The sequence below is a fragment of the Eretmochelys imbricata genome, chromosome 2, assembly GCF_965152235.1.
Source record: "Eretmochelys imbricata isolate rEreImb1 chromosome 2, rEreImb1.hap1, whole genome shotgun sequence".
NCBI classification, from domain to species: domain Eukaryota; kingdom Metazoa; phylum Chordata; order Testudines; family Cheloniidae; genus Eretmochelys; species Eretmochelys imbricata.
Genome location: NC_135573.1, coordinates 269,192,633 through 269,213,404, shown reverse-complemented (window position 1 = coordinate 269,213,404; position 20,772 = coordinate 269,192,633). Strand labels below are relative to the sequence as shown.

Below are 20,772 nucleotides of genomic sequence, written 5' to 3'. Positions count from 1 at the left end.
CACGTCACTGTGTACCGAGCACACCTCTCCACCATGTACAGCAGACGTAAGAGTCAGGCTCTGACAAGGCAATGCCCAGAGGGTCACCTTGAGGGATAGGTGAAGCTGGGTGCTCAGAGGGCCCATAGGAGCGGCCGGTTTGTATAATTTTTGGTGGTGCCCAGAATGGATCCAAGTCCCGCCCCCCAAACCAGCTTAAAGCTCTGGGAGGGAGTTTGGGTGCTGGTTGCAGGCTCTGGGCTGGGGCAGGGGGTTGGGGTGCAGGAGCGGGTGTGGGGTGCAGGCTCTGGGAGGGAGTTTGGGTGCAGGAGGGGGTTTGGGGTGCAGACTCTGGGAGGGAGTTTGGGTGCTGGGTGCTGGCTCCGGGCTGGGACAGGGGGTTGGGGTGCAGGTGGGGCGCAGGGACGGCAGGTGGGGGTGGGGGAGGCACTGGGGCAGTAGACAGGGCTGGGGGATGCTCTGGGGAGGGGGTGCAGGGGCTGCAGGCCGAGCCAGGGAAGAGGCGTGGTCCCGAACATTGGTGGAGCCGGACTCCCGGGCCCTGAATTTGCTGGAGCTCAGGCACCAGGGGCCCATACAACTCGCCACCCTGAGTAACCAGGAACAGAGCTGCGCTTGCCAGGTTGTCTCCTGGGTTCTTGTTTTCTGAGAACTGATCTGAGAAGACAACTCTGGTAAACCAGCTCCAAGCTAAAACAACGAGGAGTCCTTGTGGCACCTTCGAGACTAACCAATTTATTTGGGCATAAGCTTTCGTGAGCTAAAAAGCTGATGCCTAAATAAATTTGTTAGTCTCGAAGGTGCCACAAGGACTCCTCGTTGTTTTTGCTGATAGAGACTAACACGGCTACCACTCTGAAACCTGTCACCATGCAAAGCTCCAAGCTGTTTTCCTGTAAATGGAGTTCACTGACCAAGCAATTCCTAAAGGCCCTGGGCTTGACCCCATATAGAAAGTGCAATGGAAAACAGTTTAATTGTGTAAGATAGAATCCGAAACTGGATTATAAATAGAGGAAACCATGTAAAAGTTCCACTTTTCTGTGAAAGCCCCACAGCTCCGGTGGACGGCATGCAGGCCGCAGGGACCAGCAGCCCGTGAAGGAAGAATACACGTTGGGTCTCCGAGCTGAATTAACAGCACCAAGGTACCGTGTTGTGTGTGAGTTTGAAAGAGGGGCTTGTAACAGTTGTGAAAGCATTGAAAATTCTCCTCCGTGGTTTGTTAACAGCAGTGGGTGTTTTTACAGCCCCAACATTCTGGGCACTTCACACTATGGCCAAGGTTGTCAAAAGTGACTCGTGGAGTCGGGGGCCTGGCTTGACACAGCTCAGAGGCGCCTGACTCTCAGAATGTGCTGAGCACCCACCCCTGGAAATCAGGCCCCTTGAAGGGTCTCCAGTTGGGCACCTGAAAACTGAGGCACCCACAGTGACTGATCCCTTCTGGAAATCTTGGGCTAGAAATAGAACAACATGGTCCCACCTCAGATAGATCCAGGCTGAGCTGAGAATGACGTGAGGAATACGGGTACCCAACCGTGGGGAGGGAGGGGGAAGGTTACAGCCGCACAGACACCTGCACATCCTGGGGACTTACTCTGAACTTTTTATTATTTATCTTTTATCAGAATCGAGGCCTCACTGTTTTAGGTGCTGCACAAACACATAAGACATCTGTGTATGTACGCACACACACAGAGTCCCTGCCACAAGCAGCTTAGTTTTATTTTTTAAAAGATTTAATAATGATCGATGTTGTTCACTGGCTCCTGGTGGGAATCCTGGAGGGAAACGTGGGGACCGGGTGAGGACTCGGTGAGCTCGCTGGACAGGGCATTCCCAGAGTGGAGGGTATCACCAGGCACAAAGCTGGTTTGGCAGAAGCAGATGAATGGGCACTGAGCATGGCATTCCTGGTGCTGCAGAGGGGATGGTGGGTGATGTGATAAAGGACTAAGTCAGGGATGCGGACAGGGCTGGCATTATGCAGGGCTGTGGAGGTGAGGACAAGAAGTTTGAACCACGTGCAGTGAAGTAGGGAAGAGCCAGTGGGGAGATCGAAAGAGGGAGTCGTCTGGTCAGAATGACAGGCTGGGAAGATTATTTTCGCAGCAGCGTCTTGCATTGGGGAGCTGTGATGTGGGTATCCGGGAGGCCAGAGAGGGGGAGGTTGCAGTAATTCACGTTGGAGATGATCCAGGAGGACAAGAGGTTTAGCGGTCAGGCTGGAGAGGAAAGGTTGGCTCTTACAGACATTGTGGAGGCAGGAGCAGCAGGATTTGTCCATGGTCTGGGGATGAGATCCAGAGGAGCTGTCTGGGGAGAAGCTGAAACGTAGGACTGGGCAGTGAGAGGTCCCAAAGAGCCAGAGCCACAGAGAGAGAGCGAGAGATGAAACCAAGGAAGCAGGATACAGGGAGATGACGCATGTAACAGGCTGGACTCTGCTCAGTGACTCTGATTTCCTGTCACCGGGCCCCTTGTGAAGTGAATTACACCAGTGTACTTTGGGGTGTGAAGCACTTTCGTTCCTGCTGGGCAATGCTTTACATCCATTTTGCGCTGGCGTAGGTGACAAGGTGCAGGGCAATGGGGCTCAGGCCCACAGAAGTTGGATTGAACGTGGTAACAGGCCAGAAGTCAGTGAGGGGAAGTGAGGAGGACAGAATGCGCTTGGAGAGGGAGTGACTTTAGCAGCAGCATTTGTGATAGACAGGAGGGGAATGAGGTGAAAGCAGGGAAGTTGGAGATTTTGATACAGTAGAAGATATTGATACAGCCCCTTGGATAATAGCCCTGTCAAGGTTCCTCCCCCACTCTGAACTCTAGGGTACAGATGTGGGGACCTGCATGAAAACCTCCTAAGCTTACTTTTACCAGCTTAGGTTAAAACTTCCCCAAGGTACAAATTAATTTTATCCTTTGTCCTTGGAATATCCACTGCCAGCACCAAATTCTAACTGGGTTTACTGGGAAACGTAGTTTGGACACGTCTTTCCCCCCAAAATCCTCCCAACCCTTGCACCCCACTTCCTGGGAAAGGTTTGGTAAAAATCCTCACCAATTTGCTTAGGTGACCACAGACCCAAACCCTTGGATCTGAGAACAATGAAAAAGCATTCAGTTTTCTTACAAGAAGACTTTTAATAGAAATAGAAGGAAATAGAAGTAAAGGAATCACCTCTGTAAAATCAGGATGATAGATACCTTACAGGATAATTAGATTCAAAACATAGAGAATCCCTCTAGGCAAAACCTTAAGTTACAAAAAAGATACACCGACAGAAATAGTTATTCTATTCAGCACAATTCTTTTCTCAGCCATTTAAAGAAATCATAATCTAACATGTACCTAGCTAGATTACTTACTAAACGTTCTAAGACTCCATTCCTGGTCTATCCCTGGCCAAAGCAGCCTACCCACAGACACAGACCCCTTGTTTCTCTCCCTCCTCCCAGCTTTTGAAAGTATCTTGTCTCCTCATTGGTCATTTTGGTCAGGTGCCAGCGAGGTTACCTTTAGCTTCTTAACCCTTTACAGGTAAGAGGATTTTTCCTCTGGCCAGGAGGGATTTTAAAGGGGTTTACCCTTCCCTTTATATTTATGACAACCCCCACCTCAGAGAGCCCCTAGGCCCCCTCTCCAAGACCCCAGCACAGAGGGGTATCGGGGTGTTCTGGGGTGCGCCAGGGGCTGGAGGAGACATGGCAGGGGCATTCTTACATCTCTGCAATGGCCCAGAGGAATCACTGAGGCAGGACACAAGTTAAGGCACCCCTGAGCGTACGAGCCACCCCGCTGCACCAGCCGCAGTGCCAGTGTGGGATGAGTCTGGCCACGGGCTGCAGCTGAGAGGGTGGCAAAGAGAGGGTTAATCTGTATTGATGTTATACAGGGAATAGTGACAAGACACAGCGCGCGCCGAGATGTGAAGCATTCTGATATCGCAGTGTGACATTCTGGGGATCCCCCAGAGCAGTGAGGGGGTCTGTCACCACCTGCCCTGTGACCGTGGGTCCCTTAATCCTGTGTGGCTCTGGCTCGGAGCCCTGGCACCAGCATCCAGCCCACAGGCAGAAAGGTCTCACCCTGGCTTCCAGCAGCCTCGTTATCCCTGCAGGGTGACCCCACCAGCCTTTCCAGTCCCAAGCGTCCCCAAATCCACCTACCCCGAGTTCTTCACTGCCAGACCTTTTCCCCTCTAGTTCCTCACCCCAAAGGCTTGAAACCAGCCCCCCAGTTCACTTTGGGACACACTCCACACCGTTTGCACACTAGAGACCCATCATTTGTCTCTCCTGGGTTGTACAATGCAAGGTGCTGGGAGTTAGTCTTGTCTGGCTGGGGAGGCAGCTCCTCCCTGCCTGGCTGGCCACCACCCTGCTGGGAGCGGGAGGTGAAGCTTTAGGAACCCAGCTCCAGACTCTACATACACGATACATAAATCCCTAACCACAGTCTGGATCCATCTCGCACAGTGATCAGTAAGTTGAGAACATCACAGGCTTTCAGAAAAGAGCTCACTCAACATTATTATACACAATAGCATTGTACACAATCCTTTGAGTCCATTGCCTGTTCTTAGGGGTTCGGACCCCCTGTTCTGCCCTTGGGGTGTCTGGACCCCGTAACACATGGCAAAGGGGGCAGCATTTGAACCTAGATTTTAGTGGGGCAGTAGCTCCACGACAGTTAAGGTTGAAACTCTCCTCCTGTGTAGCAGTCTAAAATCCCCCTTCACACTCAACTGCCTTGAAAATTGCTGTGATACCAACAATTTTTTGCACATAGGTGGGGAGTGGGGGTACTTAACGTCATCAGTCTCAGCTGATGACACCTGTCAGGATAGACCTCAACCAGAGGAGCATCCCTGAGGGAACCAGGACGCAAACTAAAACAGAGATTTATTTGTCAAAATCAGCGCTATGAACGGCCCCCGAAACGAAGTGGAAGTGAGGTTGAGGCTGTGGAACAGACGTCCAATAGGAATAGTGGGGGCAGACGGACTAGTTTTAAGAAGGAGCTTGGTAAGTTTAGGAACGGGACGATATGACGGGGCTGCCTACGGTATCAGAGGACTGGACTCAACCCAGGAGGTTCCTTCCAGCCCTATGTCCTATTGTTCCCGAAACAAACCACAGCTTAATAATACCAACTAATTATACTTCCCTGAATGCTCATATATAAGGCTATGATTTCGTCATGGTAAAGGCCACAGACCAGTCAAGGGCAATAAAAAAAAGTCACAGCCTGTGATCTGTCCGTGACTTTACTAAAAATGCCCCTCACTAAATCTTAGGTGCTGGGGGAGGACGGGTGCTCCAGGGGAGGCTGCTGCTGGGGGGGTGCTCCGGCAGTCACTGCTGCTCCTGGGGGGTGGCGGCCAGTAGCCCCACCGCCGCTGCTGCTCCTCCAGGCGGGGGGTGGCCCGGGGCCCCACCGCTGCTGCTCCTGGACTGCTGCTCCGTGGCAGGGCCCGGGATCAGTTGTCTGGGGCCGCCGAAGCAGTGGCCGGAGTGGCTGGCCCCGGGCTCACCCAGGTGCTGGGGCAGCCCTAGGGTCAGCTGCACCAGCCGCCGCAGCTGCAGAAGTCATGGAGGTCCTGGAAAGTCATGGACTCTGTGACTTCCAGGACCTCCATGAAAGACTCACAGACTTACTCATATATAAGCTAACAATCACATTTTCATCCTGCTCAATAAATATCAGTTGACAATTCCTAATACTAGACAAATAATTTCCTAAATCATTTGAAATCTCTCAGCTACAATTGTGGGGTACGGCATTTTGGAAAGAGGGCACAGCTGTCCCATGCGCATGCTAGGAGTATGGCTTACGTAGTGCACAGCTACTAGTGTGCGTCAACTCAGTGCCAACGTACCCCCATGTGGACAAGGCCTGAGTTCATACATTCGCTGAGTTTAAACTTTAAAACAACCCTCTGTGGGCACATATCAAGAGGAGGCTGGTGTGATGGATTCTGGGATAAACGTGTAACAGGAAGACAGTTGGTGGGTGGCTTGCGGTTCTGTAAGTGTCGGTAAGAGACATGAAATGGAGCCGTTCCCTTTAACTCTCTTCTGGGAATGGTCTCGGAGAGGGAGATTTCCTTATGCTATATCTATTGGCAGATGTTCCCGCTCTATTCCAAGGTGCAAGGCCTGCAAGGTGTACGGTTTTATTTAGACTTTAAAGCAGGAGTGGGCAAACTTTTTGGCCTGAGGGCCACATCGGGGAATACAAATTCTATAGCGGGCCATGAATGCACACAAAATTGGGGTTGTGGTGAGGGAAGGGGATGTCCCTTCTCTGGCTCATATGCGTGGAGCGGCCCCCGGCTGTCGGAGCGGGGCCATGTGGCTGCTTCCGGGAGCTCGAGCAGCCCCAACCCAGCACCCCGGCTGGAGCGCCAGAGCAGAGCAAGCCCCAGACCCTGCTCCCCAGCGGGAGCTCATGGGCCAGCTTAAAACGGCTTGACCTGCGGGCCATAGTTTGCTCACCCCTGCTTCAGAGGCATGCTCTGGCTTGCGTTAAGTAAGAGCTGTCGCCTCTCTTCTTAACCATTGGGCAGCAGGTATTTATGGCTCCCTGGCTGCAATTTAGCCCCCTATCAAGATATCCAGCTCGCTGGCATGTCACAGCGTTCTTTCAATACGTCTGGGATCTTTCATGAGAGCAGCAAAATACAACAGTTGTTTTGCTTTGTGGCTTACATCTCTCTAAATTGCATCAAATTATAACTATTTCCCATTCTTCCTAATAGGAACAATTCCTTTGAAATGTAAAATTTAGAATTCATAATCTGAGGCAAGAAAAGGGAGAGGTAAATCTCTGAGTGACTTTCTTCCTCTCCTGTCCCCTGTGGAGACTAGAAGATCCATCTTTCTTTTACAACCAAGGCAATGTTCGGAAAAAGCTTTGAAGACTGAAGCCAGTGACTCGATTCTAAATCTGCTCCCCAGAAACTTAAGTGTAACCCCAGTTCTTTCTTGCAGGTCAGACAGAGGAGAGAGCGTCTGGGTGTGCAACAATGGCCGGATCAGATGACACCATTGCGATGCCGGCTCTGGGCCGCCCTTTCCAGCTGGGGATGCTGTACGACTGCCGCAGTGACTCCCTCATCCCAGGTAATTGTCACCCAGGGGGGAGCCCGGAGCCCAACTTAGTGTTTCAGAAAAAAGAAGCATTTGGCACCTGTTTCTTTTAGGAACATTTGGGTTTGGGATTTGAGTTGGGGAAAAAACAAAGGGCATCCAAACCTGCCCGGGTACTGTCCTGCTGACCCTCCTTACAGCACTGGCTGCACTAGGAGAAACTTCCCATCCGCTCCCCTGCCACTGCGATATCTCTGCAGCCCCACCCGCACGGCAGTCGGCCTAGGAAAGGGGGACAGTGCCCCCGAGCTGGCTCATCCCCGCATTTCCAATGGGAGGGGTGAGGTCCCGGTGAGAAGGGTCCTCTCTACACACAGATCTTCGGGGGATGAGGGGACTCATTAGAAGGAAACACTTCAGCTATTCACACGCATCACTGTGACCCATATGAACTGTCCCCACCCCGGAAAAGGCCTGGCATCGCTGTGGACAGCTCAGTGAAAACACCCACTCTGTGTCCAGTGGCAGGCCAAGCCGTGAACAGGGTGCTCGGGTGCCCGAGAAACGGCATGGAAAATGCCACCAGACCTATTCCAATGGCATTATATAAATCAACGGGCCACGCTCCCCTGGAATGTGTGCTCCGTGCTGGCCATCCCATCACAAAGAGGGTATCACAGAAATCGAGGCAGTTCGGACAGTGATGATAAAAATGACTAGAAACCTGGGGAGAATTTCACAGGAAAAGACAAAACAAAATATTTCATATAGAGACAAGAATAAGGTGGAGGTGAAACAGGGATACAGAAGAATGAATGGGCTAGAGAAGGTAAATAGGAATGGGCTAGAGAAGGTAAATAAGAAGTACCTATTTACTCTCTCATAGAAAAATAACAAGGGGATACTCAAAATTAAAATACAACTAGTTTAAACTCAATAAAGGAAATACATTTTAAAGCAACATAATTAGCATGAGGAACTCACGCCACCAGACATCACTGAATCATAGAAATTTAGGGCTGGAAGGGCCCTTAAGGGGACACCTAGTCCAGCTACCTGCATTGAGGCAGGAATAAGTGCACCAAGGCCATCTCTGAGAGGTATTTGTCTAACCTGTTCTTTAAAACCTACAATGATGGTATCAAGAACATAAGACCGGCCATACTGGGTCAGACCAAAGGTCCATCAAGCCCAGTATCCTGTCCTCTGACAGTGGCCAACGGCAGGTCCCCCAAAGGGAATGAACAGACAGGTTATCATCGAGTGATCCATCCCCTGTCCCCCAATCCCAACTTCTGGCAAACAGAGGCTAGGGACACCATTTTCTGCACATCCTGGCTAATAGTCACTGATGGACCTATCTTCCATGAATCTATCTAGCTCCCTTTTGAACCCCATCATAGGATTGGCCTTCACAACACCCTCTGGCAAGGAGTTCCAGAGGTTGACAATGCATTGCGTGAAAAAATTCTTTCTTGTGTTTGTTTTACACCTGCTACCTATTAATTTCATTTGATGACCCCTTGTTCTTGTATTATGAGAAGGAGTAAATAACACTTCTTTATTTACTTTCTCTATACCTCTCATGATTTTATAGACTTCTGTCATATTCCCCCTTAGTTGCCTCTTTTCCAAGCTGAAAAGTCCCAGTCTTATTAATCTCTCTCATACGGAAGCCATTCTATACCCCTAATCATTTTTGTTGCCCTTTTCTGAACCTTTTCCAATTCCAATATATCTTTTTGAGATAGGGTGACCGCATCTGCACGCAGTATTCAAGGTGTGGGCGAACCATAGATTTATATAGAGGCAATAGGATATTTTCTGTCTTATTATCTATCCCTTTCTTAATTCTTCCCAGCATTCTGTTAGCTTTTTTGACTGCCGCTGCACATTAAGTGGATGTTTTCAGAGAACTATCCACACTGACTCCAAGATCTCTTTCTTGAGTGGTAACAGCTAATTTAGACCCCTTCATTTCATACGTAGAGTTGGGATTATGTTTTCCAATGTGCATTATTTTGCATTTATCAACTTTAAATTTCATCTGCCGTTTTGTTGCCCAGTCACCCTGTTTTGAGAGATCCTTTTGTAGCTCTTCGCAGTCTGCCTGGGACTTAACTATCTTGAGTAGTTTTGTATCATCTGCAAATTTTGCCACCACACTGTTTACCCCTTTTTTCAGATTGTTTATGAATATGTTAAATAGGACTGGGCCCAGTACAGATCCCTGGGGGACACCACTATTTACCTCTCTCCATTCGGAAAACTGACCATTTATTCCTACCCTTTGTTTCCTATCTTTTAACCAGTTACCAATCCATGAGAGAACCTTCCCTCTTATCCCATAACTGCTTATTTTGCTTAAGAGCCTTTGGTGAGGGATCTTGTCAAAGGCTTTCTGAAAATCTAAGTACACTATATCCACTGGATCCCCCTGTCCACATGCTTGTTGACCCCCTCAGAGAATTCTAGTAGATTGGTGAGGCATGATTTCTCTTTACAAAAACCATGTTAACTATTTCCCAACAAATTATGTTCATCTATGCGTCTGACAATTTTGTTCTTTACGATAGTTCCAACCAATTTGCCCAATACTGAAGTGACATTTATTGGCCTGTAGTTACCAGGGTCACCTCTGGAGCCCTTTTTAAAAACTGGCAACACATTAGCTCTCCTCCAGTCATTTGGTACAGAAGCTGATTTAAATGATAGGTTACAGACTACAGTTAGTAGTCCTGCAATTTCACATTTGAGTTCCTTCAGAACTCTTGGGTGAATACCATCAGGTCCTGGAGATTTATTACTGTTTAGTTTATCAATTTGTTCCAAAACCTCCTCTAATGACACCTCAATTTGGGACAGTTCTTCAGATCTGTCACCTAAAAAGAATGGCTGAGGTTTGGGAATCTCCCTCACATCCTCAACAGTGCAGACCGATGCAAAGAATTCATTTAGTTTCTCAAGGCTGAATCCCAACTCTGTCACTCCGAGTGCAGAGTGGGGCACGCAAGGATTTTAAAAATTAATACTGGCCACTCCAGGCTTGTTTTAAACTCCCAAGGTTACAGCTTCTCTCTGACCTTGGCTTGGTAAATGCTGCCACCAACCAAATGCAAAAAACACCCAAGCCCTTTGAACCTAGGAAGGAACACTTGGGAATTCCTCCCTATGGGGTGCCCTCAAGCCCTTTCACCCCAGCTGAGAAACAGTCTGGGAACAGCTGAGAAAGAAAACAAAGGAAATTAGCTGTGGCTACCAGCTAATCAAACAACATGCATAAACCTCTTAGCACACCAAAACTCCAATTCTGTTCTTAAAAAAGGAAATTTTATTAAAAATAAAAAGAAAGAAAATTCATCTGGAATTTAGGCTTCTGCTAGATTTTAAAAGAGCAATTCCAAAAATCAAGCACCCAAAATAGCTTTCTTGTGGGTTTAGCTTAAAGGTTACAAGCAAACAAAAGCATCTGGGGTTATGACAGAGGAGTCCACAAGCCAATAAGAAATAAAATAAATAACCCTAATCGCATCTGGCTAAACACTCTGATCTGTTTACACATTGGAGTTCAGATAAGTCATTCTAGGCATGATCCGATGACTTATAATCTGGGGTGAGCTGAATTCGCGCCGGTTCGCGCAAACCGGGTGTTAAATTCTGAAGCAGTTTTAGAACCGGCTGTTAACCCGCTTCCCTGCAGGGGGCTTTGCTGGGCTCCGGCCGGGAAGTGATGTGATTCCTCCTCCGGCCACCGGGGGCGCTGCTGCGGGAGCCACGTGGGCTGCCCCCTGGCCCTGGGCACGAGCCCTGGTGCTGCTGCTCCCCCGGCCCTGGGGCTCCCGCTGCTGCGTGGGGGGTCCCCGGCTGCTCTGCTGGGCCTGGGCTGCGTCCTGCTGCTCTCCCCGCGAGCCCCCACCACCCTGCCCGCAGCCGGCCCCCGCCCTGCCTGCAGCCAGCCCCGCACCCCCTGCCTGCAGCCAGCCCCTGCCCTGCCTCCAGCCACCCCCCTACCCTGCCTGCAGCCAGCCCCTGCCACATGCACCCCCTGCCCTGCCCGCAGCCAGCCCATCTCCCGCCACCCCTGCACCCCCCGCCCTGCCTGCAGCCAGTCCCTACCTCCAGTCAGTCCCTGCCATACCCCCTGCCTGCAGCCAGCCCGTCTCCAGCCTGCAGCCAGCCCGTCTCCAGCCTCTCCAGCCATCCCCTGCCCTGCCTGCAGCCAGCCCCTGTCTCCAGCCACCCCCGCACCCCCTGCCTGCAGCCTGCCCCTGTCTCCAGCCAGTCCCTACCTCCAGTCAGTCCCTGCCGTACCCCCTGCCTGCAGCCAGCCCCTGTCTCCAGCCACCCCCACACTCCCGCAGCCAGCCCCTGCCCTGCCTGCAGCCACCCCTGCACCCCCTGCCTCCAGCCAGCCCCGCCGCCCGCACCGCCTGCCCTGCCCGCAGCCAGCCCGTCTCCAGCCACCCCTGCACTCCCTGCCCTGCCCGCAGCCAGCCCCTGTCTCCAGTCAGTCCCTGCACCCCCCTACCCTGCCTGCAGCCAGCCCCTACCTCCAGTCAGTCCCTGCCGTACCCCCTGCCTGCAGCCAGCCCCTGTCTCCAGCCACCCCCACACCCCCTGCCCTGCCCGCAGCCAGCCCCTGCCACCTGCACCCCCTGCCCTGCCCACAGCCTGTCCCTGCCTGCAGCCACCCCCTGCCTGCAGCCAGCCCCTGCCCTGCTCGCAGCCAGCCCGTCTCCAGCCACCCCTGCACGCCCTGCCCTGCCTGCAGCCAGCCCCGCCCTGCCTCCAGCCACCCCCGCACCCCCTGCCCTGCCCGCAGCCAGCCCCTGTCCCCAGCCAGTCCCTGCCGCACCCCCTGCCCACAGCCAGCCCGTCTCCAGCCACCCCCACACCCCCTGCCCTGCCTGCAGCCAGCCCCTGCCGCACCCTCTGCCCTGTATCCAGCCAACCCCTGCCGCACGCACCCCCTGCCCTGCCTGCAGCCAGCCCCTGTCTCCAGCCAGCCCTGCTGTACCCCCTGCCTGCAGCCAGCCCCTGTCTCCAGCCACCCCCACACCCCCTGCCCTGCCCGCAGCCAGGCCCTGCTACCTGCACCCCCTGCCCTGCCCGCAGCCTGTCCCTGTCTCCAGCCAGCCCTGCACCCCCTTGCCTCCAGACAACCCTGCACCCTCCTGTCTCCAGCCAGCTCCGCACCGCCTGCCCTGCCCACAGCCAGCCCCGCACCCTCCTGTCTCCAGCCAGCTCTGTACCCCCTGCCCCTGCCCTGCCCACAGCCAGCCTGGCCCCCCTGCCTCCAGCTAGCCCTGCCCCACGCCCCTGTCTGCAGCTGTCCCCATGTCCACTGGTGCCCTGCAGTTCCCAGGGCAGTAACCCTGCACACCTGCTTCAATGAGTGGGGAAGGGAGCAGCTGGGACCCACACTTGTGCACACCCTAGGGTGACCAGACAGCAAGTGTGAAAAATCAGGACAGGGGTTGGGGGGTAATAGGAGCCTATATAAGAAAAAGACCCCAAAACCAGGACTGTCCCTATAAAATTGGGACATCTGGTCACCCTAGCACATGCCCAGGGCGTGGCGAGGACCCACACGTGTGAAACGGAGGTAATTTCTAGGTCAGGCCCATCTTTTTAAAAAAGAACTTTCGGCAGGGTTAACATACATCCCTATTTTCCCAGACAGGTCAGGCCTTTTTGTTCTTAAATCGCCATCCGGGAGGAATTTTTAAAATTTAAAAATTCCTCCCAGGAAAATACAGACCTATGATAACCCTGTTGGTACAAAAAATACATACTGAGGCACATCCCTCAGGGAACAGGTTGTTAAGATTTTGGCAGCTCATCACTGCTTATAATCATACCTGGCTTAGCTGCTTACAGAATGGCTGCTCTGTCCCTCCAGCCCAGAGAACAACAGACAAAGGCAAACTTTCTTTCCCAATTTTAAAAAGTTCTAGCCTTCCCAAATTGTTTAAAAAAGCAGCCAAAGCAGCCTTAAATATCCCAGGAATCCCCTTAAGAAACAGTCCTTACTGGGCCCTACAAAGTCACTATTTTGTATGTGGCCGAAAGGCTTACAAGGTGCTGCCAGCCAACTGGACAGGTAGCTGTTATATAGCTCATGGAGTTCCTCATCTTTCCATAACTGCCATACTGCCCAAAGGAAAGATTAAAAATGCCCGAGACACCTCTGTTGAGTCACGAGAAAAGACCCTGCGGCGACTGACTACGGCATTAGAGGGCAATATGAAGAATCCCCTCACAACCGAGAAGCTGGTAGGGTGCTCTGTACTGGGAATAGCGCCACTGTTTACCGGGCCAGCCATGGCAGGCATAGGCCGCTATACTGTAAGGCTACAGATGGTATTTGAGAAAGTGGCCTTAGAGTTAGAGGACTCGGTTAGTGATTTAGGGTCAGCAGTAAAAACATTAAATAAAGAGGTTCAGCAGCTCAGGACGTTTTCCCTCCAAAACAGGCTGGCTTTGGACTATCTCTTGGCATCCCAAGGAGGGGTTTGTGCCCTCGTCAGGCCCCGATGTTGTGTATATGTAAATGATAGCAGTTATGAAATCTATAAAAAGGTGGTACAGGCTGAGGCCCATGCCCGAGCCGGAGCACAGGTTGCCTATACTGCCCCAGAAAACGATTGGTTGCAAACCTTGTTTTCAGGCTGGGGTTTGTCGTCTTGGCTTGGTGGTTTATTTAGCCTGCTATTGAAAATTCTCTTTCCTGTATTGCTTGTATTACTGGTATTATGCTGTGCAGTATCATGTGTCAGGGCCCTTTTGCAAAAGTTAATAAGTCATTCTCTTCAGGGCTATCACAAAGTGCTTATGCAAAGTCATATTGTAAAGAAATAAGTAGCCCAAGTGAGAAAACTCAGAGCCAAGGCTGTTGAGTGTTCTCAAAGGGGGGAGTTGTTGGGAACACTGGGGCATGGCCACTAGGTAACTCGAGGGGATGGAAGACCACGAGTGTCGATGAAGCCCCCTCGCACTAGGCCCAGGTGTCCTTGGCCCCCACTCCTGCCTGGAGGCACTCGCAGCAGCTCTGCGTACTAGGCCCAAGTGTCCTTGGCCCCCCTGCCTGGAGGCACACACAGCAGTTATGCTGAGAATCTGCAACAGTATGTTGCAGAGTCAGACTGCCTGAAACTAAGCAAGGCCACACAGGGGAGATATGGAAGAACAATGCTGAATAAAGCAGCTTTATGTATAGTTTAACAAATGATACAGAGAATCAGGGAACTAGCTGGGAACTGGATTGGCTGGCTATATGGATACTTGGGGCAGCTTGCTATTGGATAAGTGTGCTGGGAAAAAGGATGTATAAAAGCCTGTGTAACTTCCTGCTCTGTTGTGCAGGATTTGAGATTTTATTCTCCCTGTACCTTTTTGCAGCTGCAAATAAACTTTTCTGTTTCTCCACCCCGTTGTGATTATTGGGTGTAGCACACCGGGTAACGAACCAACTCAAGCTGTTGTTCAGCCTCTCGGCACTGGGTGCCGGCAACAGTCAGGTGCCCACTTTTTTTTTCTTTATTTGGGGGACTTTTAACCCTTTACAGGTAAAGCAAGTAAAGAACAGCTATCAAGAGGGATTTTACAGCTAACTGACTGGCTGGGTGTCCATCAAAGGGAGCTACCCCCACTTTATTTATCACAGATGGGGATTCCACAACCTCCCTTGGAAGTCTATTCCAGTGCTTAATTATCCTTACAATTAGAAAGTTTTCCTAATATCTAACTTAAACCTCCCTTGCTGCAGATAAAGCCAATTACTTTTTGGCCTCCCTTCAGCGGACATGGAGAACAATTGATCACTGTCCTCACTGTCAACAGCCCTTAACAGATTTGAAAACCGTTATCAGCTCTGCTCTCAGTCTTCTTCTCTTAAGAGTAAACATACCCACTGTTTCTAATCTATCTTCTATAGGGCAGGTTTTCTAAACCCTTTATCAGTTTTGTTGCTCTTCCCTCACCCTTCTAGTTTGTCCAGATTTTTCTTGCAGTGTGGCGCCCCAAACTGGACACAGTACTCCAGCTCAGGCCTTTCCAGTGCTGAGAAGAGCAGGACAACTACCTCCCACCCCAGAATTATATTAGCCTTTTGCACAACTGCATCCCATGGTTGTCTCATATTCAATTTGTGATCCGCTATAATCCCCAGGTCCTTTTCCGCAGTACTACTGCCTAGCCAGTTATTCCCCATTTTGTAGCGGTGCACTTGATTTTTCCTTCCTAAGTGTAGTACTTTGCACTTGTCTTTATTGAATTTCATCTTGTTGATTTCAGACCAATTATCCAATTGATCAGATCATTTCTAATAGAAGTCAGAGTAGCAGCCGTGTTAGTCTGTATCCGCAAAAAGAAAAGGAGGACTTGTGGCACCTTAGAGACTAACCAATTTATTTGAGCATAAGCTTTCGTGAGCTACAGCTCACTTCATCAGATGCATCCCTGTAGCTCATGAAAGCTTATGCTTAAATAAATTGGTTAGTCTCTAAGGTGCCACAAGTCCTCCTTTTCTAATAGAAGTGACATTTCAATCATAAATATAGCACTTGCTTCCTGGGACAGTGTACTCCTGAGGGGGGAGTGAACTCAGTCATTCTGGAGAGGGATATATGAAAAAAAAACAGAAAAGATCACATCTTCCAAAGTCCTGTAAGAAGCCGGGGGCAAGGGAAGTTTGTTAGCCGTGTAGTTCAGCCTTGACTTGGCACGTTTGTATGTTACCAGGTCAGTTTACTTGATGTCCTTCACTCGTTATTTTTCAATCTCAGAAATGAGACACAATTAAAGGATGGATAGATTCTGTGTCCTGTGCATCTATCAGTTACGTTACCATGTGTCTGTCTCTACTATTCCAGGGATCACGCTGTGGGGCCTGGAACAGCTTCGCAAGGATGTAAACACAAAACCACAACCCAAGACTGAATTTGAGATCATCGCATCCGACACCATTGAAGAGAAGGCCAATGCCCTCAATGTCACAGCCTCGCTGAAGGCCAGTTTCCTGGGGGGGCTGGTTGAAGTAAGTGGATCTGCCAAATACTTAAATGACACCAAAAAATCCAAACAACAGGCCCGAATTACTCTCCAGTACTCTGCCACAACAAACTTTGAGCAACTAACTATGAACCATTTAGGACCAGAGAATGTCTCTTATCCTGCTGTATTTGACCAAGGCACGGCCACCCATGTGGTCACGGCTGTGCTGTACGGGGCTCAGGCTTTCTTCGTGTTTGATCGGGAAGTTTCTTCTTCTGAGAATGTACGTGAGATAGAGGGAAAGCTCCAGATTGCAATTAAAAAGATACCCATGTTTTCCATAGAAGGGGAAGGAGCTGTCAAAATGGATGAAAGTGAAAAATTAAACGCTGCAAAATTTAACTGCAAGTTCCATGGTGATTTTGCTCTTGAGAGAAATCCAACTAATTTCGAAGATGCCATGCAAACATATTCCACCCTCCCCAAGCTGCTGGGTGCCCAGGGGGAGAAGGCCGTACCAGTGAGAGTCTGGCTGTACCCGCTGACCAAGCTGGATTCCAGAGCTGCTCGGCTGGTGCGTGAGATCAGCTTTTCACTGATTTCTGATGCTCAGACTGCTCTGGAGGAACTGGCAGAAGTAAACATGCGATGCAATGACATGGTGAAGAGTCCGATCGCCACAAGCTTCCCCGAAATCAAGCTGAAAATCCAGCAGTTCAGAGATCTGTGTAAGCAACACAGACAGACTTTCCAGAAACAGCTAGCAGGACTCTTACCATTAATCCGTGGAGGTGGAAAAGAGGAAGGGGGCCTGGTGGATATTTTGTCATGTAAAAACCAGTCACCGTTCAATACCCAGAGCCTCAGTGAATTTCTGGATACAAAGGAGAAAGAGATGAATTATGTGAATTCCTACCTTAGGATCCTAAGCAATGTAAAAGTGGTGTCCTCTCAGAGTGAACTAGATGAAATAGTACTCAACCCTGAGCTTGACTTCATTGTCTCCTTTACATTCACCTCACTGCATGAAGAGGAGCCATATTTATCAGATTTAAAACAGTGGCTTCAGACCCAGTATATAAAGGAAACTCATGATCCTGCAGCAGCCAGTTCTGTCGCTGAGAAACCAAAATCCAAAATGTGGTTTGAGGAACAAGAAATTAATAGAAAAGCTCGAAAATCTGCAAAGTCCCTTTCACGTTTTGTCAGTGTCAACAAATCTAACGGGAAGATTCAGTTCATTGTGTCCTCTGTTCCAGACAAGGACAATCCAGGCACTTCCATTTACCTGTATGAGGAGGGAGAGCTGATCAGCACCAACTTTGAGGCTCCATCAAAGCCTCTTCCTCCCCTGATTGATGGAATCAAACATGACCGTGTGCAGCTCAAGTTTAACCCAGCAGCCTATGGAAGGGCTGAGATATGCGGCTATCGGGCAGAGTACAGAATTGTAGGACAGGAGAACTGGACGACTGTGAATGTAAATAACACGCAAGAGACATTCACAGTAACAGGGCTACGTGCAAACACCGAGTACCAGTTCCGATACGCTGCAGTGAGCAAACCAGGGCTCAGCGAGAGCAGCGATGTGAGTAATCCTGTGAAGACTCTCCCTCCTACCAGCCCGCCTGGGAAGCACGTAACAGTTATTGTAGATTCATCTGCCATCGCCCTCACCTGGGAGAGTCCAAGTGTCATTGGAGATGGAGTCAGAATAAGGGAGTATAAGGTGGAATATAAAGAGGAGGCAGGAGATACAAGTCAGGAGGGGAAAGACAAATGGCTGCAACGAAGGACAGAAAAGAGAACCGAATTCTATAGCATTGATGGACTGAGTCCTGAGACACCCTACAGAGTCCGGGTTTCGGCTGTGTGTGCGGATGGGGCTGTGAGTGACCCAAGCGAAGAGACTTGTATCTCAACCCTAAAGAAAGGTAACATTTAAATATATTTGCATATTTCTTCCCACCCCAAACACAGGACTCTGGAGTAGTTCATTCAGGTAAAACTATATTTATCTTTTCAAGAAAAATTGAGATGTCCCAAGTGTATAATGTAGGCGTGACTTCAGAATCAAACTATTTCTTGCAATTTAATATCTGAACTGGAGTAATGCATACAGGGCCCAACCCAACCACCGGGATCTGCTGGGGACTGTACAAATGATACTGAGCTGCCAGGTCTGGTCAAGTTAAGGTACCAACCAGCTTTCTGTGAAAAGCTTCATTCTTTTAAGTGCTCTAAAATTGTCATGGTTACATGGATTGCCTTGAAATTTGATGTGCCTCAGGGGGCACTGGCTAGGGTCAGTGATCCAAATCTGAGATCATTTGACTAAGGGGTTCCTGGGATACAATCTCCTCTCAACCCCCCAACTCCCTAAAAAAACCATAGTTTTTAAAAGTTGACATATTCTACCACCGTGGTTTTGCCCAGACCTGGGGATCAAGCCCTGGCTCTGATCCTGCCACAAGGGTCTCACTGACTGGAGGATAACACGCAGAGAGTGAACGGCACCCACTAGGCCTCTGGGGGGAGCAACATTCAGAACATTATTGGACAGATAGTATTGCTCATAAACTAAGGGGATTATACTGAGCACGTGTGGACAGAGGAGCCAAGAGACTCTGGAGGTGGAGAGCTTCCACTGTAGCTGGATAGGGCTCTGTAGATAGGGCAATTTCCTGCAATATCACTGAAAGATCTTATTGTACTAACTGTATGTACTGCTGTGGGCCAGGATTGTGTATAACCTCTCTAGTGAGGAGATGTGATGGATGTAAGACGTGGCGGTTCAAAAGGCTGTATTGAAAATGTGCCAGACAAGTATGGACTTTTGGGACAATAAATATTAAGTGGATTTCCTGGGGAGTCCCTAGGGTGAGGTTAATGCAAATTACTTACCTCTGGTCAATGCAAAAACCCAGCTTTTTGAAGTTAAGCTCTGAGGGGAGGGTTTTTTCTGTTGATTACCTGTTACAGAAGGCAAAGATCAAAGGCCAGAGTTGGATAAACATATGGCTGATCTGCCCAGCCATTGCTCTGGTTCTGGATCTAAACTTCTAACCCCGGAGAATACCCAGATGTGGGGTTTGAAGGACTAAAACCTTCTAGAGCTGTAGATTGGATTTGGGGGGACGGGGAAATCTCAGGTCAGCTTTCGAGCTTTATTGTTTTAATATTTATTCTCTGTCATGCTTTTACCTAAAAGAAGAAACGTGGTTGCTTAGAAGGAGCTGTGTGGAAACATATAGCTGTGGGCAATACACTGCTCGTTGTCTTCAGAGAGAAAGCAAAGCGCAGGCCCTGGCCTGTTTAGACAGTCTGGCTTGCTGGGGATATCCCGGGGTGAGGCAGGGAGCTGTGCAGCCTTAAAACCCCACACAGGGGCCGGGGAGAGAGGGGGACACACACACACAAACGCGCAGAGGGCCACAGACGCCCAGATCACCTCCTATCCCACTCACAGATCTTCCAAGATGGTTCAATTTATTCCTCCACCCTTCAGTACAGCAACACCTACCACAGGGATTACAGCTGCAGTGCATGCAGATAATTCCCAGAGGCCATTGCCAGCTCCAGAGGGCAGAGTTAAGGTTGCGAAGGTGTTTACCTGAACTCGCTATCTCCCGGCATTCACAAGATTCAGTTTTGCTGAACTGACTTTCTTGAGGGGTGCAAGGTCTCACCAGGCATCTTAACGCTGCGTTAGTGAAGTATTTTTGCCATGTTATCTCTCTCTCTGTGTCGATAGTTAGCTGTATAAAGAGCAGCACCGACTGGCATACATATATGTTACACAGTATTGTTCCGAAGTAGGTGAGTGCAGGGGGGAAGATTCTGAGGCTCAGGTCTGGCCCAGCCGATCCTTTCGCTCTGTCATTGACCCATGTGTGCCGATAACGCTCTGATTCTGTCTCTCCCCAGCGAATGTGACTCTGGATCCAGACACGGCACATCCTGAGCTCGTCCTGTCTGATGATCGAAGAACCATGAGCCGGGGCCCCGAGAGCCAGATGTTGCCTTACAAACCGGAGAGATTTGATTATTTGCTGAGTGTGCTGGGCTCTGAGGGCTTCACCTGGGGGAAACATTCCTGGCAGGTGAAGGTGGAGGGAGGAGTAGCCGGAGACTGGGCTGTGGGGGTAGCTAGACAGTCTGTGCTGAGGAAGGAAGAGGTTGGCTTTACCCCCGAGAATGGGGTCTGGGTGATGCAGAAATGGGGCAATGCCAGAGACTATCGGGCTCAAACCTCCCCTGTCACCCACCTGTCCTTGAGTAGAGAACCCAGCAGGATCCGGGTCTCTCTGGACTATGAAGGGGGGTTGGTGGCATTTAATTATGCTGATGATCTGGCCCCGATCTTCACTTTCCCACAGGCTTCTTTCAATGGGGAGAAAATCTTCCCTTTCTTCTGGGTCTGGGGTAGAGGATTCCAGCTGAGTATCCATCCCTGAGACTCAGGGTAGCCCGGGGCCCTGTCAGTACCATACAGAGCAGGCTAGACCCATCTCACGGTCCTGCAGTGACTGCCCAGTCTGCTTGTTCTCATGCTGTATGGTTCTGTAGGATTATATCCGTGAACAGGGTCAGAATGGGCACCAGGAGCTCCTCCCTTTGAGCCCTGTGCCGGTCTTGGCCAGAATCCCCCGTGGTGCTCACTGTCTGAAAGGGGCAAAG

General features: G+C 50.2%; 1 protein-coding gene across 1 annotated transcript; it reads left to right on the top strand.

Moving 5' to 3' along the window:
* Positions 1-1,053: 1,053 nt before the first annotated feature.
* LOC144260226 (stonustoxin subunit alpha-like) lies at positions 1,054-20,549 on the top strand. The gene is made up of 4 exons (XM_077808781.1): positions 1,054-1,148; positions 7,000-7,131; positions 15,972-18,026; positions 20,020-20,549. Exons 2-4 carry the CDS (start codon positions 7,035-7,037, stop codon positions 20,547-20,549), a joined length of 2,682 nt encoding a protein of 893 aa, XP_077664907.1. The 5' UTR covers positions 1,054-1,148; positions 7,000-7,034.
* The last annotated feature ends 223 nt before the right edge of the window (positions 20,550-20,772 follow it).